A 25,842-nucleotide genomic window follows, 5' to 3' on the forward strand; every position below is an offset into this window, starting at 1 on the left:
TGCCGCGTTCCCTCGGGTATTCCTTCCGCGAATAAAAGGAACTAACCAAGCCGCACTCCGGTGCGCAGGGCATACCGCATACCCCATAACAAGCGTGACACTCTGTTTCCGCTGCACCTCTCGATCAAACGCTCGTTCTTTTAAACCAACTCGCTACCGGCCAAACACAAAAAGAAAAACGATTAGACTCATCCAATAAAGACAGGGGAAAACGAAGACCGCCTTAGCAGCTTTGAAAAGTAAAAGTGACGATATCGATCGAGAGGTGTTGAACTTAAAATCAGTAAGGGACGGCATTACTGCCGTTTCAGAGGTCGCCACGCGAAACAGTTCAGCACTTGAGCAAATATCACAGAGGTGCGCCGTACTCGAAAGTCATTCTAGACGAAACAATTTGTTGTTTTTTAACGTTTCTGATAGCAGGAATGAAACGTGGAAGCAGTCAGAAGAGAACGTCGCCAATTTTTGTGAAGAAAAGCTTGGTGTTAGAATAGAACCTCCCTCTATCGAACGTGCCCATCGAATCGGTTACTACAGAAAGGACGACGCTTCGTGTTGGCCGATTATTGTAAAATTTAACTCTTATAAGGACAGGGAGCTTGTGCTTTAGAAGGCATCTAACTTGAAAGGCACAAACTTTCGCATCAGTGAAGACTTCCCCGAAGAAATTCGGAAAGCAAGAAGAGAGTTGGTCACGTTCGCTAAAAATCAAGGACAGCCATTCAAACTACGCAATGATAAACTGATCATAGGAAGTTCGCGTTATTTTTTCGATCAGCAAGCCAATTGCGTCAAACCTTTCTTATCATAGCTCGTGGAAAAACGGCAGTCATCCCCCTCTCCTCAAGTGATACGCTACCCTTGTTTTAGAACTTCGAATTTTTTTTATTGCTAACGCGAGAAGTATGTATGCAAAACAAGATGAGCTATTTTCTGCTATGCAATCGAGCACAGCTGACGTTGTCATTGTTAGTGAGAAATGGTTAACGGAGGAAATTTCTAGCTGTGGAACTGAATATGAGCGACGATTATTTTATTGTTCGGAGAGATCGAGCCGGACGTTGAGGGGGAGGGGTTCTGGTGGCTATCAAAAAGACTTTGCATGTTGAAAGATGCGATATAATCTCAAGTTTCGAGGGAGTATGGGCCCGGATAAGAACACCGACTGTTTGCCTTCTGGTTATCGCTTGCTAAAAAGCTCCCGGGATTTTGGATTTTTTTGGTTTACTTCAAGAATGCGTAGAACAGCTTGCTAGAACTTACCCTAATTATATGTACGTGCTCGCTGGAGACTTTAATTTCCGTGATATTGTCTGGCCGGTCTTTCCTGCACCCATGCCCGTTGAAAGTTGGCGCACCCTCCCAAAACAATGTCCCGACTTTGTAGATGTAACATGTGCTTTCTCCCTGTATCAAATGAATAATCATCCAAATCGTGGTTCTGCTGTTTTAGACCTCTTTTTCACTTCAAAACCCGAATGTGTAATGGAGGTTCACCTAATAGAGCCCTTGAGCGATCATGCGTCTGTAAATGTTGAAACGACCATTTCAAGATACAAATATAAACAGTTATATAACCATATAACAAACAAATATAACCAAATATAACAAAAATACACTCTAACGTTAAAAAGCCGTGGTTTTCGGCACCGACTGAAAAAACTTCTCAATAAAAAGCATCGTCTCTATAGGACCGCCAAGCAATCTAGATCCCAAGATGCATGGGAGAAATACGACCAATGTAATCTAACAACCAAGCTCGAAATAAAAAAAACACGCAAAAAGGAAGTATTTTAATGAAGACCTTGGTAACATAATGAGGACCAATCCTAAAAAGTTTTGGACTGTGGTTAATCGGAAACAAGGAAAGGAGTCGTTTTCATTTTCCGACGACGCTGGAAACAAGTAGAGTCCTCTCGAGGCCTGTGAGCGGTTCAGTCGATATTTTAGTGAAGTCTTCTCAGAGGACCTGTTTCCTATTCCGGATTACTACCCTGATTATAGTATGTATCAAGAGAAGCCTCAACTAACCATGTCTGCAACTGGCGTTTTGAAACTCATTGACGAACAGCACTCAAACTCCGCTCCCGGCCCAGATAAAATTTCAATGAAGCTTCTCAATCTATGCAAGCACGAGTGCTCAACCCTCCTTTCCCCGATTTTTCAACAATCCTTACACACGGGCGAAATTCCCGAAGATTTGAAGCACGCGCAGGTAATTCCAATACACAAAAATGGTTCAAAGAATCAATTTGGTAACTACAGGCCAATATTGTTAACAAGTGTCTCTAGTAAGCTCGTGGAGCATATCTAATTTTCTAACTTTATGAATCACTTATGCATTAACAACTTTATTTTTGTAAACCAGCACGGTTTCCGGCGATCCCACTCCTGTGAAACGCAACTTTTCAAATTCAGGAATGATATTCATGAAAACCTGCATTCCCGCTTAGAAACGCACGCAATTTTTATTGATTTCAAAAAAGCCTTCGGCAAAGTACCTCATCACCGCCTTATGTTAAAACTTCGCTCGTTAAGAATAGACCCGTTTGTAACGAACTGGGTTACAGACTTCCTTTCTAACCGAACCCAATGTATTCATTATGAAAGTAAATATTTGTCACCCCAACACGTAAAATCGGGCGTGCCTCGGGGAACCGTGCTTGGTCCGCTACTTTTTTTTATGTGTGTCAACAACCTGCCTACTTGTATTCAGTCCACGATAAGACTATACGCCGACGACTGTGTTTTGTACCGGAAAATAGAGGGCCTGAATGACTGTGCGCTTTTGCAGAGTGATCTGACGTGTCTTGAGACGTGGTGTGAAGAGTGGCAGTTGCGAATTAACGTTTCCAAAACAAAATATCTGAACTTCAATAATAAACGCGCATCAACACAATTTAACTACACCCTTTTCAGTGTTCCCATAGAAAATGTTCATACATATAAATATCTTGGACTTCATTTCACGCCCAACCTTTCGTGGGAACCTCATATTAACCACGTCACGGCAAAGGCTAATCAAACTTTAGGCTTTTTAAGACGTCACTTACACCTGGCAACACGGGAAACAAAAGTGATTGCATACACATCCCTTGTTCGTCCCAAGCTGGAATACGCATCTCTCATCTGGAACCCTCATCAATCATATCTTATTCACAAGTTAGAAGCCATTCAAAACCGTGCCATCCGCTTCGTTCTCCGCAATTATACCCGTGCAAGTATAACAACACTAAAACAACAAACTAATATACCCCTTCTTGCTGACCGACGTAAAATAACACGACTAACTCCCCTTCATCACATGTACTATTATTCACCCTCAAAGAAAGAAAAATATTGCCCAGCTGCCCACCATGTCTCGGCACGCACAGACAACTCACAGAAACTTTAGCTTGCCACTCCTAGAACTAACACTTTCAAATTTTCTCGCTTACAGTTATCTATATCAGACTGGAATTCCCTCCACGAAGACATCGTGACAGTAAAAGAGCCCATTAGATTTCGTTCCGCAATTGCCACTCTTCCCAATATGTAAAAAAGAGCGGAAGGAGGAAAAAATTCCTAACTCTTGTTGACTTGTATCTGTATTGTAGTTTTTGCCCCCCCCCCCCTTATGTAAAGCCCCCACCGGGAGCTATAAGGGTATAATAAATGAAATGAAAATAAAAAGAGTACGAATCGAAAATTTCCGGCTATTATAAAACATACGAATTGGCATAGCCTGAAACACACTGCGGGCGAGCCAGTACCAAACACTGAGAACTCTATTCAGCATCTGACAATATTCAACGTTCCGAAACATTCCCCAAAATACGTTTGATCAGAAAAAAAGTATGACTCGAAAAAACGGCTAAAAGCTATAGATACTGGATACAAAAGTGGATACAATTTCTTTCTAATATCTATAGCATATATACACTATTTTCCATAGAAATTTTCTAGAAAGTGGATAAATACTTTTGCAAAGGGGCCGTGACAGACATTTACTGTAAAGAAGGGAAACAAATTTTTTGAGTGCAAGCTGCATCGCTCAATTAATACGCACTTTCTGTTTCTGATTTGGCAACCACCTCCGTTAAAGCACTGTTAACAGTTAAACTTGCCTAGTTGCTTTGCAGCAACTGAAGAGTGTAACCAAACTTCGTCCAGGTTCCGGTTAAGAAATCGAACATGCCAACACAAGCGCGTTCTGCGAAACATGTTTAAAAACCATTTGTGGCACACTGAGCAATGCCAAAACTACCCAGACCTGAAAGTGTGCGATACAAGACAGCACACACTCCTCAAACATGCGCCACACTCTCCATTTCGGCAAGAAAGCAATTTTCTATTTGCTGAATAAAATTAAAGGCAGCCTGGGATGGTATATTAGATACCCGAAGAGCTTTCCAGGCACGTGATATGCTTTAAGCACAAGTAAATACTGGTGAGGTCTGGCCAAGTTGTCAGACTCTTCCATCAGCAGCTGAGAACAGCAACAGCTGTGGGTTGTCAGTCCAAGGAAACGCTTGATCAAATAGCCCCCAACGAAACAAGTGGCCGAGTCATCAAATATGCTAAACCTGATGTTTAATGTCAGCTCAGCAATATCCTCATATGGCGGAAAGTTATCAATTGGAAGACATTACAGATTGTCTGCAATTGAAGTGTCATAATGCCAAAATGTTATCGACTCCTTCAAGAGGTGAGCCTTGTCATCCTCTACGTTTCCATTGTTCGACAGTTTGAACAGTTTAGTTTATTTCTATCTGTTTCAGTCCTGACGTGAACTGATACACCTTTGAGTTCTTATTGCAGCCCTGCATTTGTCATAGAGCTCCAAAAATGTTCTGAAGTGGGTCTTGCTGCAGGCGTCGTGTAAGTAAGAACTTAAAGTCACGGCTGTTTGAAACCTCCTCTCAGAACACAAGGACACTCTTTATAGTAACGTGCCACCCTGTGATGGTTTGTGACTGCATCCTACTTTTGAACTTCCATGTTGAAATCGATCCGAGTTGCAGGTGAAAGTAATCAAATACCTCAGATTCTCCTTTCAGATTGGTATGACGCAACTTCTGCCCTGTCTTCTTGAATTGTGAGCTATTTAGAAAGATGTACATTCTATCGCAGAAACAGGCTGTAACCATGGGTGCCTCAGGAAACTCCTTGGCATAAACAATGAATAGGATTGCAAGACAGACGGAGTCACTCATTACCTGTGCGGCACGTTTTACTTTCATGTTATTGAAATTGTTTTGAAAAATCTGTCTCTCAGTAAGTTTCGGAGCCAATCGCAACCTCATCTCATGGGTAGAACGATAAAGTTTAACAATATGGGATCACTCAATGACCTCATTTCCAATGCAAAATGTGCGTGCTTGGAGATTATTCCTGGTTGTTTTGATAAGGTGCGAAACATCAAAGAAAAAGTAGACATATTCGCTATCAACTTCAAAAAACACAGCTTACACACAGATACACCAAGTTGGTTGGAATTGGCCAAGCTTACGTTCGAAGCCCCCTGATCGCAGACCAAAGCCTTTACTGTGAAGCCAGTCTTAAGCCCTTTAATGAGAGAAATGAGCACACTGCGGATGACAAAAGACGGTGTTGAAGTGTGCACAGCAGTGTATGCCAGTGGCTGGACCCACCTCCTGGAACTTCCAGAGAGCACAACACAACAACCAAGGATCTATCTGAAATACCGTTCAACACCGCCATCTGTAAATCCATGGACAATGTCGTTCGCAGAGTAATAATTCAAGCCTCTTTTCAAAAAAATCTCGTCGAAAATCAAGGTGTACCTACGATTGCAACCCGACAGCCCGACGGAAACGACAGCGCGAGAAGCTCAAACTAGTCGTCTCCACAAACTCACGCCGAGCATGCGAGGACGCGGGCAGTCATGCGTCACCTTGTTTGATGCGAAGCCGACCGAACACGATGCAGCAGAAAGCAAAAGCAGACGGCACGGCACGCACAGCACGGACGAACGACGCACAGACGAGCAGAGTCCATGCAGAATGATGCTGATGTGACGGCGTGTAGGCAAGCAGGCACACGGCAGGCCGTGGCAGGCGTCATTCCTCACGTGATTTTTGTGACGTATTAAATTACAACTATTTAGTCGTTTTAAGTACTTTAAATAGTTCCAAAGCGTAACGATTTTAAAAATGAATGCTTCTCACGGAAAGAGTTCTAACTAATTTTAACCAAATCACAGAAAAGCGCCACGTAGCGGAGGGCATTAAAAGCACTATCTGGGCCGCGAATCGGCTTCAGTGTCCTCTCTTTACGTTTACTATATTACTCTGTGGATGTGTGGCGAATATTATGAAGACATCAAGCGTTTGTCACGTTATAAATGACCAATCACTCGCTGAATTTTTCGGTGAAAAGATGACTTTTGTGTTTTTATCGATTACTCCAATTGTTCCATAATCGGGTGAAAGGTTAAAACGTATTTGCCTGCGTGCGAGACATTATCATTTCAGAGGAGAAAGCGGATGCTGGAACGAACCCAGCATACCACGACCCCTCGATGTCCACCGACCGAGCGGCCTCGGACCTGCAGCTCATTGGAAAAAGCGTTTGGTCGCGCTGGCATCCTCAATCTCGCGGATTGAGCGTGCCCGCGTCAACGAGAGAAGACACCTGGACGTCTCAAGGTCGTTGTGGCGCTCGCAGCTTGCCGCTCATTTCGCGCCTTTCGAGGATTATCCCTACAGAAAAAGCCGACACAAAAGAAGCCCCTGTCGTCACGTGATTTTCGGGAGAGGGTGAAAAGAGGAGGGCGCAAGGGTCATTTTCCTACTTTCCGGAATATGGTTTCGTTGGTCGGTCTTTAATTATTAAAAGGATACTTAACTGCGAAATCGGGTCGACGTTTTTGGTCTTAATCGCAAGAATGGCACGTCATTTAATTTTTACTGGCACCCTTAAAGCGAAAATACCGCGTAAATTTTAATAAACCGGAAAATAAGCATATTAAGGTGCCCTTGGTGAGCGTCTCCGGAATCTCGTTTCGTGACGTCAAAGACCTCAGAGACCTCGCGAAGCTGCCTCAGGAGACACGAAAAATCATAACTTTGTTGGTTTGCTGTGACCTACCGCGTCTACCTCGAGCTCGGTGGCGTGGCCGTTTGTTATGGCGACACGTGCGTGCGCCAAGAGCGGCAGCAGCAGCAGCAGTAGCTAGCTGCAGCGGGAGCGACGCAGTACCGTCGGATGAGGAGCGCGAGCACCTGCCAGCGAAGAAGCGTAAGGTGCTGCCTTACGCCTGCGACCCGTCCGCGACGTCAGACAGCAATGAAGCTTCACCGCAGCCAGCAGCGGAGTCCTCGCCAGACGTTCTGCCGCGAAGTGACAGGCGGCGACTACGCAACACACGCTGGTAAGAACACGCGCACATGTCGCAGCGTATGTCTTGCATAGGCCCGGGAGAGCGATTATTTTGGGGTTGCGCGAAGTTGACGTGCAGCCTCGAAGAACCGATTGTTTTGGGGTTGCGCGAAGTTGACTTGTAGCCTCGAAGAACCGATGATAAATGGGGTTTTATATATTATGTTATCAGGTGTATAGCGACTGACATGCTCTTGGTATCGCCGAGCGGCGGCGAGTAAGCTCCAACCTGAACTTATCGGTTCCATCGTTTGGGCTAGAGAAAGATGCGCCTTCTTTTGCTAGAAACTGTCAGTGCTAAGGCAGGGCTACCTGTGCACCTGTCCCTCGTAGGCGCGTTAGAAATTGAAGATGCATCAGCTGCGAGCGGGCTTGAACCTGCACGTAGTGCCGACACACCGTCGAAGTACTCACGTGCGCGCTGTACGTGTTTTTTCTTTTATTTTTTTTATGCACGTGTTTGCGCAATGCTGGGCCCCAGGTTGGGCACTCAGGCCTTTGTGGCATGGGCAGCACTGTTTTTTTGCGGCCCTCTATGCCAGGGTCAAAGATTCCGGAATATGAATAAAGTATTACTATATTATTATACGCCAAAATGTAGCTGCTGTACGGTGACTGCATCGTGGTTGTGGATACTCCCAAAAGACATCTGAGGCTTGAGCAGTGTTTGGGTGACACAACTGGATTGAGAAAAGAAACAGACAAAGTGTGTAGCCACACCAGTGCCCACACAGCATTACAGAAATGTTGACATATGCACTAATTCCTGTTTCTAACTTTGGGAAACAGGTGCTGATGCGAATCCCGGTGTGGCACCATGTCCACACCAGTGGAAAGTGTGTGCTGCAAGGAGCAGTACAAGGTCAAAGAGAAGGCTAAGAGCCTTCCCTGCATCACAACGCATAGGCTCTTCGAGCTATACTGCCTGAAGCGGGATATCCTGGACCTAGAGAACAGGAAGCTGAGAGTCTGCCGGCCTCTCAGCACGAGGGACATAAAGGAGATAAATGTGTACGTACAGTGAAACTAAATTACTATACCTTTTTAATATCAATTGCACCGCTTTGTAAATAAATGAAGGATGCAAAGCGAGATTTGCATTAGATGAACCAGAAAAGGCAGTGCCTCAATGTTGGCAAATGAAGTTTCCGACACAGGCAGGTTTTTATTAGTGGCCTGAAAAACATACCCAAACTTTAGAAGCAAACCATTCATTACATGCTTGCTCGCTCGAATATGCACGTTTTAATGAAAGTACAGCTCGTGGCGTCTTTGCTGCTGGCCATCGAACTAAAAACAATGAATGCCTTCTAGTTCCAAGTGGACACCTGGCAGTGTAACTAAATAACTTTATTATGTTATCATTGCAGTAAGTACAGGTACACAGCGTACTGCCAATTCGTTTGGTGGGTACACGGAAGGCTAGGAAAGGAGAACCGGGTCACGTTGCACAGCCGCGTGGTGACCAGGATCCGCAAAAAGTTCTCCGCCCCGAACCCTGCAGACTACACCGGCTTCAAGCAGTCGTAATGCTGAGTAAGTTCGCCTGCTATCTACCTCCAAACCTCTTAAATATGTATCTTTTCCTACCAAGCACTTGGGAGCAACAGCTTGCACGAGCAGTTCATGATTAATGTTAGAATGAAGAGATCAATATTTGACATATAAGAAACTCACTGTTTATTGCAAACTAACCAATTTTTTACTTTACAAACAATGTGTAACAACGATCACAGACTGGAGACGACGAAATGGGCCAGAGACGTTTTGAAAAGGAGCTCATGGCAAGGAGCTAGTGGCCTGGGAGCGCGTGGCCCAGGGCTTGCGCTCGGAACACATGAAATTGACACGTCAGATCGAACTGCTTTGTTGCTTGTGCATAGTGTAAATAAATGTTTGCATCAACGTAACCAACAATGACCACCAGAGGTTCCTGCATTTTGTGCGGAAACCCGCTACGTAACGATTCAACGAAGGGAATCTGGTAGACCGAAGCAATACCTATTGAACGGCAGAAGCAACATTCCATCGAGACAAGACTGAAAGATCATGGACATCCTCAAGAAGAAACGGAAGACTCTGCAAACACAAGTAACGAAACTCCTCAGCGAGGCAAAATAATTATTTCAGCTGACTCCGTCAGTCATCGATGACCTAGTCCATAAGCCTCTCTCGGGATCAACTCGGCCACGTAGATGCCGCGATCGAGCCTTTGATTACCGAGAGAGACGTGGAAATGGAGTTCACGCAAATCGTAGATTATACCGACAAGATTGTCACATGCCTCACGAAGCTCAGAAAGAAAGCGAAGGGCGTGGAGAACAGCCAACGAGCAAGCGGTTCCTCGAACGATTGGAGAGCAACAGCCGTAAAACCGAAAGTCAAGCTTCCAAAATTAGAACTTATCAAGTTCAACGGCAACCGGAAGAATTGGCAAGAATCCGGAACTGACTCCATCGGAAAAGTTTAATTACCTGAGATCAGCGCTTACCGGAGATGGATCAGCTGCCATCCAGGGACTACAGCCAACCGCTCAATGCTATGCGGACGCGATCGACCTTCTACAGCAGCGGTTCGGCAAGCAAGAGGCTCTGGTACATGACCACATGAAAAGTCTGATGGACATCCAGAAGATACCACTACAGGGCAATGCCCGAACCCTGCGTCGTTTGTACGACAGTCTTCAGGCGCACATCTGGGGACTTAGAGCACTGGGTCTGGTCAAAGAATCCTACTGCGCCATGCTCTACCCGCTCCTACTGCGAGCACTACCGAAGGACATGTCCCTGGACTACAACCGGAAGATGTCGTTGGAGGACACCAAGAACGCCACCGCAGTGACGGGCACCAGTCCCGAGTCTCCAACAGAGAATGTTCATCTAAGAGCTCTACGGACTCTACTCAAATTTATTCGAGTTGAAGTCGAGAGCCGGGAAAGGACGTCAGAGGAACAAGAGGACGACTTTGGCGGTAAGCCTGCAATTCGTTTCCCTAAACAAGAACTGCCGAAGAAACTTTCAAACTACACGAACCTTCGAAACTCTACCGCAGCGGCCTTGTATGGCAAGACTGAAGGCTTAGAGTGTTAGATCTGCAAATTCGAAGAACACGCCACACCTGACTGCAACGCCAATATTGAGCTCACTGAGAAAAAATCAAAGATTACAGGCTGGCAACAGATGCTTTCGTTGCACAAAAGCAAACCACACGGCGATAATGTGCCGAAGCACGCCGTGTTGCACCAGGTCTCAAGGATGGCATGCGCCTACTATGTGTAACCCGGATTACGTACTGGAACGACTTTTCGCGGTGAATAAAACAGAAAGCGAAGATAAAACACCGGTCAGTCTTCAGATCAATGGAAAGAACTGCAAGCCAGCACTGTTCTCGCAGACGGTGACCGCATGGGCCGAGAACAAAAACAAAAGAAGGCTATCCCGAATTCTTTTTGACAGCAGCAGTCAACGTTCCTTCATTGCGGAGGAGCTGTCCCAGAGACTCGGTTGCAAACAACTCGGGATGGAGATCCTCACGTTCGGCGTGCTCAGAGGCGAAAGCACCGAACGTACGTTTCGCATGGTGCAGGTTACTTTGCGGCACCAACGGTACAACAAAAAATACGAAATCGACGTTCTAGAAACACCTACCATCTGCGAACAAAATCTCCCGAGCCCAGATTAATGCATCGTCGCGACATTAAAGGAGCTCGGTTGTTTAGTAGGAGACGCCATGAACGGATTGGAACATTGGGGCATCAATATCCTGCTTGGGCCGGATCACTACTGGGAGTACATCATTGGAAAGATTCACCGACGGATGGGCGGTTCAGGGACGAAAAGGGTCAAGCTCGCCGGTTATTAGTTGCTCCAGGGTGGTCGTGCTGAGAACGGCGGTCCAAGAGCCCGAACCCATGCCAAGCCTCAAGCAATTCTGGGAACTTCAGAGGATGGGTGTCATCGACGCATCGGTAGACGATCCTTCGGAAAACGCTGTCATGCGAGACTCTGAAACCATGATCGCCAAGACCAATGGGAAATGAGAAGTCTGCCTTCCATAGAGGGCAGACATCAGGTTGGCAAATGACAAGGTAGCTGGAATGCCACAGAAGAACTGCAATGCGTGACATGGCACCACCTGCCGGGAAAGGAGAACCCCGCCGACATCATGTCACGAGGTCTGACCGGATTTGGATTGGTCTCCACTCCACTCTGTTCGGGGACCAGTTGGTTGCGGCTGCCAGCTAAAAAATGGCCCAAGGAGAAGCGCGAGAAGCCACCTCGATATAAGCTCGAGGAGAGGGGACCGAGAGCTGACATATCGGACATTTCAACACCATCTGCATCGTTGCTCGATGTCACCACATTCAGCTTGGCTTCAAAACTCAACAGAACAAGAGCGTGGATATTTCGATTCCTTCACAACGTCAGGTCAACGGAAAAACAATGGGGGCCGCTGACTGCAGAGTAAATCCAAGGAGCGCGGACATACTGGCTAAAAGCTAATATCGGAGTTTGCCGCCAAGCTTCGACGTGCGACCAGCAGAACCGAGACCTCATCCACTTCTCCTCTTCGAGACATCAGTAGTTTCATCAACCAAGAGGTAGTGCTTCGCCTAAGAGGGCGACTCCGATCAGACAACATGACTTATGATGAACGAATTACTACCGTACTACAGAAAGAGCATCGGTATTCCACGGTACTTGTGATCGATGCTCACAGGATGGTGTTACACGCAGGAGTAAGAGACACTCTAGTCCAGCTCCGCGAGAGGTATTGGATCCTTCGGAGTACGAGAGCTGGTGAAGAAGATGCTGCGCTATATGTAACCTGCCAGCGATTTAGTGCTATTCCGTTGAGTGCTCCAGTGCTCCAGCGGTACCTTTGCTGCGTACGAGAACGACGCAGGCTGAGCCTTTCGAGGTAGTCGGTGTAAATTTCGCAAGACCGCGGTACATACTGGCAAAGGACGTCGTACATCACTCTGTTCACTTGTGCAGTGGCGCGGGTGGTCCACTTAGGGGTCGTACCAGACGTTTCAACGAGAAGTTTTCTTGCAGCTGCCTGTAATTTTGTGTCATGGAGGGGACTTTGCCGCATCATCTAGTCAAACAATGCGCTAACCTTCAAGCGAGCCTCGAGAGACCTGGCAGAACTTCGGAAGATCCTACGACACTCAGAAGTGGTGAATCACTTCGCCAATGCACCATCGAGGGGCGTTTTATTGTTGAGCGTGCTCCTTGGTGGGGAGGATTCTATGAGCGACTGGTTTGATACGTGAAGGTGGGACTAATAAAAGTGATCGGGAGAAAAACTATGAACGCAGAAGAGTTGTCCACAGTCCTATGTGAAATTGAGGCGATGCTAAATTCTTGTCCCCCAACATTCGTTTACAATGAGCTCGACGAAGGCCAGCCGCTCACACCGACAGCTTTTTCAGGGGACGGCGACTGACAGCACTGCCAGTGGCTGAAATAGAAGACTTTGCGTCGTCTCCGGATATGCTCCGAGAAATATGGAAACAAAGGAAAGCATCCTTTAACAGATTCTGGGTAACGGGAGGTCAGACTACCCGAGAGAACTTCGATCTGCCCATGAAACAAAAGGCCAGAGATCGCCACGTCTGGAGGTGGGCGGGCTCGTCCTTCTGAAGGAACAGCTCGCACGTTTACTCTGGAAGATAGGAAGAGTTGAAAAGGTTTTCTGTAGGGGAGACGGCAGGATTTGTGCATGTATAGTGCGCCCGGACAGGGGCAGTCTTCTGAAAAAACCAACTTCTCTATTCACTAGAGATAACAGAAATTTAAAATGGGGTAACACCCATTCGGTGGGGAGTCTGTACCAACAATCGGAGACCAAAGACGAGGAAATGAGCCACAGACGTTTTGAAAAGGAGCTCGTGGCAAGGGGCTGGTGGCCGGGGGCTCGTGCTCGGAACATATGCGATTGACACGTCAGATCGAACTGCTTTGCTGCTTGTGCATAGTGTAAATAAATGTTTCAAGTTCCTGCACAATGTACTGTCGGGGAAAAATGATGTGCAAACAGAGGAGCACGTGGCTTGCGGTACAAGCTGCGCCGCCTGGAAGCGAGCCTAGGGGCGATGGTGCGTGGCCTACTCCGATATGTTTATGCCCTACGCTTGGCGCTCCCTAAGCTTCATCAGTGCGTCTCTTAGTGCACTGAAAGCTACCACCTCTATCTTTGCTCGCTCCGAGAGAGTGCACGCTTTAGCTGCTACAAGCAGCAAGCTTCCTCGTGCCGCATGCGCCGAGTGAGCCAAGATAGTGGTGATAGTTTCCAGTGCACTAAGAGGCGCACTGCCGAAGCTTGGGGAGTGCCGAGTGAAGGGCGTAAACTCATCGGGTTGGCCATGAACCCTCTCCCCTAGGCTCGCTTCCAGGCGGCGCAGCTTGTACTGCAAGCCACGCGCTCTTCTGTTCGCATTTCATTCTTCCCCGACAGTACATGTTCCTTCAGCTTCAGCTTAGCAGTTGAACCGGGAATGGTGGTTAGAGATGAGCAGGTCCTTGTTGGGGCGTTCATATCCACTGGGCAGAGATGGGGGAGCCTCGACGCAGTTGACCTTTCGTGCTGCTTGGTACGAACGGTAGTGGCGATTGAGGGCGAGGGTTTCCTTCATGAGCTCTTGTACATAGGCTGAAATTAAGACTAGATGTTAGAAGCTCGTAGTTGTACTCGTTTTGACATCTTACCGTATGTGCAGGGCCCTTTCATGGGAGATAAATTGGCCTCTTTGTTTGTTTAGGCCGCTTGACCAGGAACCTCTTTTTGCCTTCCTTAGTAGTCGCCTGTGGCCTGCCGCTGTTTTCGTTGAAATGCAGCGCTGCCACATAGACTCTGAAAAGTTAAGACTTTAGCGGGCACATGCGAACAGTTGGTTAGCTTGCATACCTTGCCTGCATGTTCTCGTAACCGAAGTGTGTTGACTTCGGCGCGAACTGCTTCACAGTGCGGTGCAAGCACTCAGTTGCGCAGGTTTGCGCTGAGCTTGAGAGCTGCGGGATGTCCTTTAGCAGTGGCTTTGACAGCACGATGCTCTTTAGCTTCTCGTGTGCCTGAAGTGCTGGATGAAGTAGGACACTTGTATTAGAGACTGTGTGGTTTTAAATCTGATATTACAACAATAACACTAAGGCTCATAAGAAAACAGCAAAAAGTAGTAGTTTTGTGTAATTAAATTAAAAATATATGATATCCAGAGGTTACTAAAAGGATTAGAGCTGATGAGAACAGATTAAATTGGGTAAGTTTAATAGGCTGCTACCAGTCCTGCTTACTGCCCGTGTTTATGATGCCTAGGTTTTTTCTCGAATCGATCAAGCGATGCCGATTTTAATTTTGCAAAGGCATGACGCACCAAATCGTCGTGCTTGGTTGGCTCGTGTGCCCGAACATGTAGGTGCAGGTCCCAGCGGTCCGTATAAACACCGCGCGGTGGCGATGCACGCGGAAGAAAGCTGAAGCTACCACCTATTGGCTCACTCCCCTCTACCAGCAGTCATAGGTTCTTCCCTGGCTGTGTGGCAGCCAGGGAAGAACCCTGGCTGCCACACGGACTAACCAGTATAGAGAGCCAGTAAACTTGCCACATTCAAAACCAGACACCTTGAAACCAAGAACCAGTACAACAACTTGGTTGGAATATTTACAGAATAATTCAACCTAGGTCAATTCAAAAGTTTTATGTGTGAGCAAAATGCGGTTCCACTAGAAAAGGCAAACCAGGGCCCGTTTGTTCGAAGCGCTAACTGCGGCTAAAGTTAGCTGCAGTACATGGCGAGGGATTTTGAAATCACGTGACTGGCTCGGTAGGGATGCGGGGAAACATGGCGGTGCCCCAGTGAGTTAGCGCTGCTCGCTTTGGAACTAATATGTCGTTGTAGTTGCAATATCGGGCGCGTCAGTCAGCAACGAATGGTGCAGGAGGCTTTCACTATGCCTTACCTCACTTAAATCGCAAAGCATGAGCAATGACCTCGCCACATTTTTTAGAGTCTTTCCATTCTGGCCATTTCTAAGCCTAAATGAACGCGATAATTGTCAGCATGGCAACGTCTTTGGAAAACGGATTTCCTTGACCGAATCGGTCGGGTATTCATACCACACAAAAGCAGACAGCCTCCCAGTAGACCTTTTTCTAAATACCCAAGCATTGAGGAGAACGCTGAAAGTGTAGTTCTATGGTCCACGAGCGCTGGTCTTCCTCTTATAAAAGATTCAAAGTAAATAATCATAAGGCTTTGACAAGCATGCGTGCAAGGCAAAATTTGTTTCAGACTTGTGGGCAGACCAGCATGTCTGCCCACATCTCATTGCGCAATGTGTGGCACTGCTATCGGCCGGACCTGTTTGTTTGCAAACATGAGTTGGTGTATACTTCACAGCATCACTTCGTATGAAACACTAACATGTCAACACTGTTAATATGCTGTGGTCTACTCGCACTCAGGAAGCCACTTTTTCTTCCCCAGGTCTCCGTGCTGGCACCTTGGATACAGGGGATAGGCATGTTCGTCCAAGTCAGCCACGTGTCCCACCAGGAAAGTCCACTTTGAAAGGATCTCCTCCGGCGCTCCATCGCTGGATTCCGCGCACCAATAGAGGTGCTTGACAGTTGCCTGCACCCAGTCTTGGAGTCCCACAAGGGATATGAGTTTTCCAGCTGAGACCATGCGTTTCTTGATGCCTGAAAAATGAAGCATTGTATTCATTCTGCTAAGCACCAAGCTTACATTGCCAGAAACAACAGCTTGACAAAATAAAGAGTTCACAATTATGAATACCAAAAACAAGAAAAAACCAATCCTGCCCCATTTTCTCAAGTATAGAAAACACATGACGATACCTCACTCTAGGACACTTTACTTTTTAGACGCTTTCGTTGAGTGTAAAGTTTGTGCCTGCTGTCTTCGATGCTGCGCAAATAGTTACGGGACGGAAGGAACATCAAAACCCAAGCATTTTGGGCTCCAAGTCGGCACGTGCATGCGCATGGCCTGGTGAGCGAGATCGTTCCCAACCGCTCTGGGGACGCCACCTCGCCAAACCTTGCCAACCGCGACCGGACCCTGAGGCCGAAATGCTCTGGTGCAGCCAGGAACTGCACCGAGGTTGGAGCTCCTCTTTCTACCTAGCATGCAGTGCTCAGAGGTATCGGCGTCGTCTGTACTTGCACCGAAGGCTCTAGAGACTCCTTCGGACGCGAAGGTCCTATTTCGCGAGGCCTGGACAAGGGCCGCTTCACCGAGCAGATTTGCTATATTCCGCTCACTTAGTTTGACAATAAAAGCTTGCGGTTCTTCTCTGGGGAAAATCGCGGGCGATCACACGGGACTGCTCTCCGCCGCCGCCGAGGGTGGCCGCCGCCATGTTCTCAGCTGTTCACTCGCTCCCAGAGCGGGTGCCTTCTCATAATCCTCCCCGATCCAAATTGCGATGCGACCTCCATTTACATGTTTTGAATAAATGTGCATTCGCCATCTCAATCCACCTCTGTCTAGCGACTTGAATGCGATGCGCTCTCCTACTGTATTATTTTGTTTACATCACCGCATTGAATGCGACAACTGGATTCGATGCGACTAAGTCGCATTCATGTTAACGCGGCTTATGTTTCAGCTTATATTGTACTGCAGCGAAAACTAGAAGCGCAAGCTCATGGCCTTGGCAGCTGCTCCTGCTGCACGAAAGCTTGTGCCGCCGAGCAGTTGCCATACAGCAAGGAGCTCGCGCTTGTAGCCTTTCCTGCAGTACAACGTACGCAGAAACAAAGTATAGTGACAGGCAAGGGTAGGAGTGCTCTACAATTAAATGTTTTTTTTTTTTGTTTTGCATAACCTGGATCCCCGATTACTTATGGCTCACCTTTCGCAACGTGCCAGCAGTCGAACATGTGTCGAATCTGGGGGTGCCACTTGGCAAGGAATGACTTGATTATGGAGTGGCGATCAGTGATGATTCCTTCCACAGTCAATCCATTGGTTTCACAAATCCATAGAGTCCTTTTCAGGCCCTCGAGCTCCATTGCACAGCTGCCCTTCGTTTCGTTGGACTGAAGTGACAAATAAAACATTGCATTATCACACCGAACATGAAGTATCCAGAACGAAGTCAACTAGCGCTGTTGAATGAGACAACCCAGGTCTGAAACATGTTGTTTTCGCCATTCATTTTCAATTAATTACAAAAAGGTTTCATTCCAGAAGAACAGAAGCATGGGAACATTTATAGCAGGGGAAATTTACCTGCACTGTTTCCACATGGAGAACCTTCTTCGTTGACACGTCGACGACAGTGTACGTTCCATATTTCGCTGAGTGCCCAGGGGAGTCTGACCGCCCATCACCAGCTGGGACCAGTTCTTGTCCACTTGCTTGCTCGAAGAGCTCGTTTTGTTTCCTGTTCTACACCTGGGAGTTTATTTGCCAAGACTTTTGTAAACAAACATAAATCCTGAACATGCTTTTCATTTCTCCTATAAGTATACTGCAAGCTTCTTTTCTTTATGTGAACGTCCATGGAAGTTCAGCATTCAGGTTTGAATCCCAGTAAATGCCATCAAAGCATTGACAAATTGTAATTCGTCTTTCTTTGTTTTCAAAATAAGGGGATGAAATGCTCCGAGTCGTGAGTATAAATATTGTAGGCACATATGCAATATTAGGTAGATTGGCAAAACACTTTTTTACTTTCTATTATCCATGCATGGGCAAGTTGATGAATAGCATTTGACATTTTCCTTATTGAAACTCAAGAAGCATAGTTTTGCACTTATTTAGGTCGCATAGACCCCTGCCTGTTCACGTCTTGTTCCCCTCGTAGCAATCAACAAGGACAGCTTGGCTGCCGAGGAGCCGCCATCTCAAAAGAGGGCTCGTTTTAACCGTGAAGAAATGCACCCCGTATAAAAATAGAGTACTGGCCAATTAATCTTTACGATCGGACTGGGAGACATATATTTTTGATTCTTTTACTTATTCCCCAAATCAAAATCTGTCCTTTACACTGTCCACTTATCCAGTAGGTGCAATCAGTCACGAAGCAGGAGAATAAGAACTAATTGAAAACGTTGCCTCCACGTTTAGAAACACATAGGGCGACAATTCACCCACATGGAATGCGGCGAGTCTTCGAGCTTGAAGTATGTGCCATGAGCCCTGTATATACTTGCTTTGCCCACACAGTTGGTACCTTTCCACGCCAGGAGTGTGGTAAAAGGAGGTGCAGAGCAACAGAGGACATATCAGCTCTCCCTATTTACAATATTTTCCAGCACATAAGTTGTTTCTTTCCTCAAATTTCTGTCAGTGCATCTTACACAGAGGTGCGACTTACACCGCTTTTTTTACAAGTATAAACCATAGCTGTGCAAGGCCGTATCAAAGTTACAACAAAGGAAAATTGGCAGAGCCTGTACTTTGTATGGCATCGCACAGACCTAGATCCATTAGATGTCGCCTTGGGTGCTGCAGTGTATTGAATCGTACAGACCTAGATGTGGCCTTCGGGTCGGCGGATCAGCTTTTCCTTACAATCGGAACCTTGGCAATATGCCGGCTTTCAGCAGAGCTTACAGCCGGCCACATCGGAACAAATTTCACACGGTAGTTCGCAAGGACATTGAAGCTGGCTCTTACTTGTGCTTATATTACAATATACATATGACAGCTTATCAATGCAGTTTTGCCTTGCGGCCCGTATAAAGATGTGCCACCTATAGACGTTTGCAAGTACTGCCTCAGGGCGCCGCCACCTTGCTCAGTTGGGGTGCACTTGGGCGCATTAAATTCGATTACGATGCCTCACTAAGGTGTCGTAATCAGACTATGGCCGCGCCCAAGCACACCCCAACTCAGCAGGATGGAGGCACCCTGAGGCCGTACTTGCAAACATGTATATGTCAAGCTTTTTGTGAAAACAGCCGTTTATAGGAGTGTTTGACTTGTAGACAGAAACATATGGTGCTTCCTACGCATGTACTACACCATTCAGGATCCCATAGGAGTGCTGAGCCTGAAATATTGGCACCTAAAATAAACCTCTTTCACAGGAAAGGAAAAGCTTGAAAACGTGCCATACCTGTCTGATTGCTGGTAGAAGGAAGGCACCCTGAATCTTAAAGTATGTCTCGTACGATAAACGGGGCACGCCCATCTGATGGAGAAGCCTCAGCACTTTTTTGACAATGCTCCCAGAGAAGAGCGTTGCTGCAGCTAGGAGCACATCGCCCAGGGCCCTCCTATTCACTGATGGTTGTCTGGTCCAGGTGTGTTGGTGGCCATTGTTGCACATTCTGTGCACCCGGAAACATGTCCCTCTGATCTTCCTCTCTGTGATGCGGCAGGGTGCAGTGCACTCGGGACAATTACAGAGTAGCTCGTCCAAACAAGACTCGAAAACAATAAACTTTCGTTCCGAGACGTAGTCGATGCTTTTGCTGCTCTCATGCTGACTGAGTGCGCTGTCACATGCAGTGTTCTGCTGTGCATCCCTGGAATAAAAAAAGAAAAAAAAAAGAAGCAACCTCCTACACACCCTCTCATACTCGTTACTAAAGATGACATATATCCGACTGATACCAACTTTAGAAAGCCGGTGTCGGACATCATCATGAAAAAGCTAGCTTCAGAGGGGAGGTATAGGCTGTCTGCTTCCACGTGTGGCTCTGGCAGCTCCGTGGGACACTCTTCAACAGACTCTTCCTGGCCTGCACTGGGCAGCTCATTGTTTATTGTTGGCAGCTGTGGCGGGTCCGGTGGTGGAGCTGGTTGTCTGCGCACTGCCGGCTGCGGCGACAGAGTCAGCCCTTCAGGCAACATCCAATCCAATGGAGCCTGAGGGACATGATTTGGTGAGGAGCATCGTGGTGTCACAAAGACAGGACTCGTTTGGGACTTTCGTGATGAAGTCTTCAAGGTGACTTGTATGCCTGTGCCATCATAACGTGTTACAACGATCTGAACAATGCTGCCTTGTGTAAAATTTCTTCTTGCAGATACGTACATTGATTTCTGTAGATGCCCGAGGTCTGCGTAGCAGTGTTCCGAAGGTCAGGTTGAGCCTGTTTGGCATTACTGATGGACGGGGCTGTTCACAGCAGAGGAAATAAAGTGTCTTTCAAAACAAAATCATCCTTGGCTCATGTAATCAGCAATATATTAGATTAGCCTAGTTTGGCAGAATTATGTACTAAAATACGTCAGCCGAATAGTTGCAATCGGCGCACATACCTGAGCTCGAACAAGGTTCTTCGATGCCAGCATTTGCATCATGCATTGGTTCATGTCCAGAGTCAGGACCTTGCTCAGTGTCGTCACCAGAAGGGTTGACGATGTGCTGACCTCTTCAGCGATGAGTGTGGCCTTTGCTTGTGCCGGTGCCTTCAGCAATTCAGCAATTATCTATAAATGATGGGCATAAAAACTTACAACATGCAAACAAACACACTGTCAATATGCTGCTAACACCCAGGTTCTGCTCAAACGAGGGTGACTTGCCCAAGCCCTTATCTTCGTTAGGTTCATGTCACTCTGTGTACCCTCTCATCTTGACTTTGCTTGAACTGGTAAGCAAATCACACCGTCAAGTGCACAATCATGGACACTAAGATGAAACGGTGGAATGACGACCGAGGTTAATTAGTGGCCTTGCCTCGAGTCGAGAAATTGAACAAGCGCTTGTAATAGACCTTTTCTGCAAGTGCGCCGCCATTTTGAATTGACGTCACTTCCAGTATGGGCGAAAACATTGTTTTGCCTTTGCCTTGCCAATAGAAGGCATTTAGGATATAAGCGTAACCGTCACACTTTCTCGTTTTGCCTCCCCTTCATTTTTTTACTATTTGCAGGTTGAAACGTTGGATTGGTTTTTCGTCGCCCATACCGGATACGCCTATTAGGTTGCTAGGGACGAGAGCACAGAGAAAAGGTGTATAGCCTCTTGATTGGGGTGCAACTGTCATAAATGGCCAGCTGGTGTTCTTAGTGAACTTTATAAATAAACACCACATTCCACGAAATTAAAACAGAGTAACTCAGCAAAATATTTCGCAGTGTTTATTTTTGTTCTAAATTGGCACGCGTTTAGCAGCATCTATTTTTGGCACTAGAATTGATTTTTGCTGCGATTTAATTCCATACACCACCAGGTTTTAGGCATTCTCGGCACTTGTCGTCTTGAAGCATTATTGCGAGCATGTATTCAATGTATGGGAAGAACATAGACGAAACAAAATCTTATAGACCAGCACACTGTTTACAAAAAAGTCTGCATTTGCCCACACCAAGTGTGGGGACTGTGCGTGCGCAGAAACCGAATTCACGTGAAGTGAAGCCTCTGCACCTGCGCAGTGCCGTCAACAGTGCCACCGCAGCTGCGTGACGTCAGGGCCGCGTGTTGGTCTATAACTAAGATATCGTCATAGTAATCAGAAATATAAACAAGGGGTGGAAATATGTACCCTAACAAGGTTCTCATTAAAAAAAACGGCTGCGCTCTTTTTCATTCATTTTCCGCAGTTGAGAGAAACTGCCTTCCAGGTTAACAATGAACAGATGAAGCGACAGCAGCTTGACCACCTCATCAGGAAGAGCAGACCAGTGAGGAAAATGAGTTTTCCAAAACAGAATGATGTATACAGGCACACTTTTGTAAATGGCGTCGCACTCAAACTGTGAGTATCCTATTCCCAAATTCAGCAGCGTCTCCTTATGCGCCACAATGAAGAATAGCACGTGCTCAAGATGCCGCGGAGTTTGCACATCCTGCTCAAGCTCGGAATATACCCGCTGCAAACCAAAAGGAAGTACGTAGATCATCAATTAACCGCATTCTCCCAGGAATGGTTCAACTCGGTCCTATGTGCCATTTTCAGATAGCCCAAATAAAAATTATATATTTATTGGTTTATGCCCAATTTCTCAAATTAAAATTAGCTGGCATTTATCAGTAGTAATAAAGATAAATACCAGCCTTCACAACTGAGCCAAAGGTACCGGCGCAAGCTCGTAGCTTCAAAGCAAGTTTCTAGCACATGAGCCCGCGTACCGAGTGCCATCGCCGCAGCTACTGTACTCCGTTTCACCTTATGTTGTACCGCAACGAAGGCAAGAATCGCGAGCTCACAGCCTAGGCAGCTGCCTACGCTGTGAGCTCGCAGGAAAGGCTACAAGCTCGCGCTTGTAGCCTTTCCTGCGGTACATCATAAGGTGAAACAGAGTATAGCTGCAGTCTCGCCATGTACACGATACCGACAGTGGAGCAGCTGCGATTGGCGGCAAGCTTTCGTCCGGCTAAGTGCACGATAGCGAACACGGATATAGTACACACTTACCCTGCGCGACGCTGTTAGGGAAAACGCGATCTCGGCGTTTCTCCGCGTTTGTCCTCAAAGGCGAGTTAGCAGGCTCGCGCTAACAGCGTCGTGCAATGTACTACGCTAATCCCACGACCACTCGCATTCGTGCTTTCCTCTCGGAAACAAGCAGAAAAATATTTCAATAGCTGCGCTTACCTCTTTCCGTCGCCATTTTTCCACGGCGCCGCTGTGCCGCTCTCGCTTGCGTTTTCGCGTGAAAAGCGATGGCACCACGCCAGGCTTCAAATAGGCCTGCTTTACAGGCAAGCCCAGACTTTGCAGTAACTTCGGGCTCGTCTTATAGTCCTCGTCTTCGAAGTTCTCCGTGCAAAGACAATCGCCTTTAGCGGGCTTCCACGTTGGCTGGGAAGGACGGGCCGCGCGAATCCACAGCTTGCGCAACGTGGGCTCACTCGGAAACTTGTGCGCAGGCCTGCCGCTGTAACATACGCTGTTCGAGCAGTCTTGTGCAGCACAGTACCGTGGCATAACTATTGAAGAAACTGGATTAAAATGAGGAACACTCGGCGCGGTTCTCCATTAGGACTGCAGCGGGACAACCCAGTCTGCCAAGGAGCGAGAGGTCTGTGACGTCAGTTCCGCTAGGGCTCCTCCGCGGTGGCGTCGATCGCACCGGCGGCTTCCGGCTGACGGATTGCCCAATCGCGGCTCTTCTATCAAAGAAATATAATAATCCGATCACCATCCCTTGGTATGGTCTTGATTTTTAGGTATAGTAACGTCCCGGGCAGCTCGTCCGGGGCTTATTTTGAAAAGTTCAGATATCGGTTCAGCATCCCTTTAACACTCGAAAATCAACTGGACGAGACAAGATTCATATTGAATTCCTTAAGCAATACGCAGAATCGGTCCTCAAATACTTAACATTTATATTTAAAATGTTACTCAGGCAACACAACGTTCCCTCAGATTCTCTTTCTGCCAAAATTATTCCAGTCCATAAATCCGGTGGCAAGCAAAATGTAACCAATTATCGTCTCATCTCATAGACATGTACGCGTTGTAAATTGTTAAGCACAATTTGTAAAATCGTGTTTTTGATTTTATTGCAAAAATATTTTTTTTTTACAGGAACCAGCATAGACTGAGGCGCGGTCTGTCGACGGCAACACAAGTACTAGGTGCATTTCGTGACTTTTCCTGGCATTAGAACGAAAACGTTCAAATCGATGCGGTTTGTTTAAATCTATCAAAGCCTTTCGATGAAGTTTTTCATACTTTAATTATACAAAAACTACTAATATACGGCGTTAATGAGCAGGTAATTAAATGGATCGAGGCCTACCTGTCTAACGGAACACAGCCGTCGGCTATCAGCGGAGCAATGTCGACTATTTGCGGGTTCCATCGGCGGTCCTGCTGGGATCGGTACTAGGTTCAGTGTTGTTTTTGTGTCACATAAACGATATTGTTAGTAAACTAAGCTCTAGCGTTACAGCAAACATATTTGCAGGACGACCACTACCTCTACACTAAAGTACGGAACCTGATGAATCAAGAAAAACTTGACTAACCTCCAACTTCGGAAAGAAACGTTGAAACAAAATGAGGCGTGAAAATAAATCCGGATAAAAAGGTATCCTCCAAAATCACTAGCAAAAGAGTGAACATCCTTCCATACATATTCAAAGTTGGAAACGACCCCATAACAGTAGTTAGTTACTTTAAGTATTTAGGATTTAAAGGAATCGCTAGATTAAAAATTTTTCCAGTACAGCTCAAAAACGGTTAGGCGTTTTAAAGCGAAATCTAGGTCATACAAAAAGTCAGGTGAATTTCACTGCCCCAAAAACAGCTATACGGCCCACCCTAGAATATGCCTACGCAGTGTGAGACCCGTGCCAACATTATAAGATTGAAAAAATTTGGCGAAAAATACACAGAGAAGCTGCTCGCCTCATCCTTTTGTGACACATCCGAATGGACTCCGTGTCTAGCATGTTCGAACAACTCAGTCTCCAACCCGCCAAGACATATCCTTATAACTTTATTAGTTTTCAAAAGACTCGCTAAATATGGACAAATCTTGTTTTCTACAAGCGCGTGTTACAAGAGCAGAAAGGGAGGTACACAAGAGGACTATGGAAGTTCCGCGAGTGAACAGTTACACGTGTAAGCGTTCATTTAAAGCCATATCTGCTCAATGCAATAGCATTCTTTGACTAATTCACCCAGTTTTTGTGATACAGGCTCTGTCCTCAAATATGCCGTGCCATAGCCTCTTATATACTTACAAACCATGGCAGATCGCCACGAGAAGCGGCCACCGAAATGAAAAAGGTGGATCAGCAGATAACGTAATAGAGGAGAGCCACGTCACTTGCGCCCCGCGGCGGCGAGACGCCGAAACACACTTCTCCCGATCGAACAAACGTGTTTCGTGTCTTCGCTGCTGCGAAATCTGTGCGCTGACGTCCAGGTTCCCCGAGAAATGACTCTTTGATGCTCTGTGCTACCAGATCCTCGCTCTTCAAATCTGCGACCGGGCACTCTATGGCTCCGTCGTCGAGCTGCCAGACTTTATGAGTATATAGGAGACTATGGCCGCGTATATGCGCCGCGCAATCGGAGGCGCCACACGTGTGCTGAGCGCAATACGCGCTCTTTCATATTCGTACCCTCTTCGAAGGACCTGACGTCCTTGAAGTCGTTCTCGACGTCCTTCTAAAGGTCGTCCTCTAGGTCGTCCTAGACATCGCTCTAGACGTCGTCCATGAGTCCCTTCAAGAGGTCGGCCTTGAGATTGCGCAAGAGGTCGTCCTGGACGTCGTCTCGAACGTCGTCCTCTAGGACGTCATCCTAGCAAGCGGATAAACCCGCGCCATGATTACGCGGTCCGGCAATACGAACGCGCTCATATTTGCACCCAAGCTACGAAGCACTCGCTCATGTTTGAGGCGCAAGCAGATAACTCCCGCCGCGCATAGGGTAAGGTAAGGCAAAATGAGAGAAAACATTTTCATTTCAATGGTAATTTTTATTTTTGTTTTAAGGCCGGTTCACACATACAGCGGAGCGCTAAGTTAGCGCTACGTGAGCGCTCCAAGGAGCGCTCATGTGGC

General features: G+C 46.8%; 1 protein-coding gene and 2 pseudogenes across 1 annotated transcript; 1 reads left to right on the top strand and 2 right to left on the bottom strand.

The window, feature by feature from the left end:
- Positions 1–8,200: 8,200 nt before the first annotated feature.
- On the top strand, positions 8,201–8,913 carry LOC120848792. The gene is made up of 2 exons (XM_040220817.1): positions 8,201–8,394; positions 8,754–8,913. The coding sequence occupies exons 1-2, from the start codon at positions 8,201–8,203 to the stop codon at positions 8,911–8,913; spliced, it is 354 nt and encodes a 117-aa protein (XP_040076751.1).
- Positions 8,914–13,867: 4,954 nt separating this feature from the next.
- LOC115331211 lies at positions 13,868–17,935 on the bottom strand (annotated as a pseudogene).
- Positions 17,936–19,431: 1,496 nt separating this feature from the next.
- LOC115331212 lies at positions 19,432–23,248 on the bottom strand (annotated as a pseudogene).
- Positions 23,249–25,842: the final 2,594 nt, after the last annotated feature.

This window comes from Ixodes scapularis, unplaced genomic scaffold (genome assembly GCF_016920785.2).
Source record: "Ixodes scapularis isolate PalLabHiFi unplaced genomic scaffold, ASM1692078v2 PGA_scaffold0__279_contigs__length_252992795, whole genome shotgun sequence".
NCBI lineage: Eukaryota > Metazoa > Arthropoda > Arachnida > Ixodida > Ixodidae > Ixodes > Ixodes scapularis.

Coding starts and splice junctions, on each gene's coding strand:
- LOC120848792 (XM_040220817.1), top strand. CDS start 8,201: ATGTCCACACCAGTGGAAAGTGTGTGCTGCAAGGAGCAGTACAAGGTC. Junction 8,395..8,753: donor GACATAAAGGAGATAAATGT/GTACGTACAGTG, acceptor TTATCATTGCAG/TAAGTACAGGTACACAGCGT.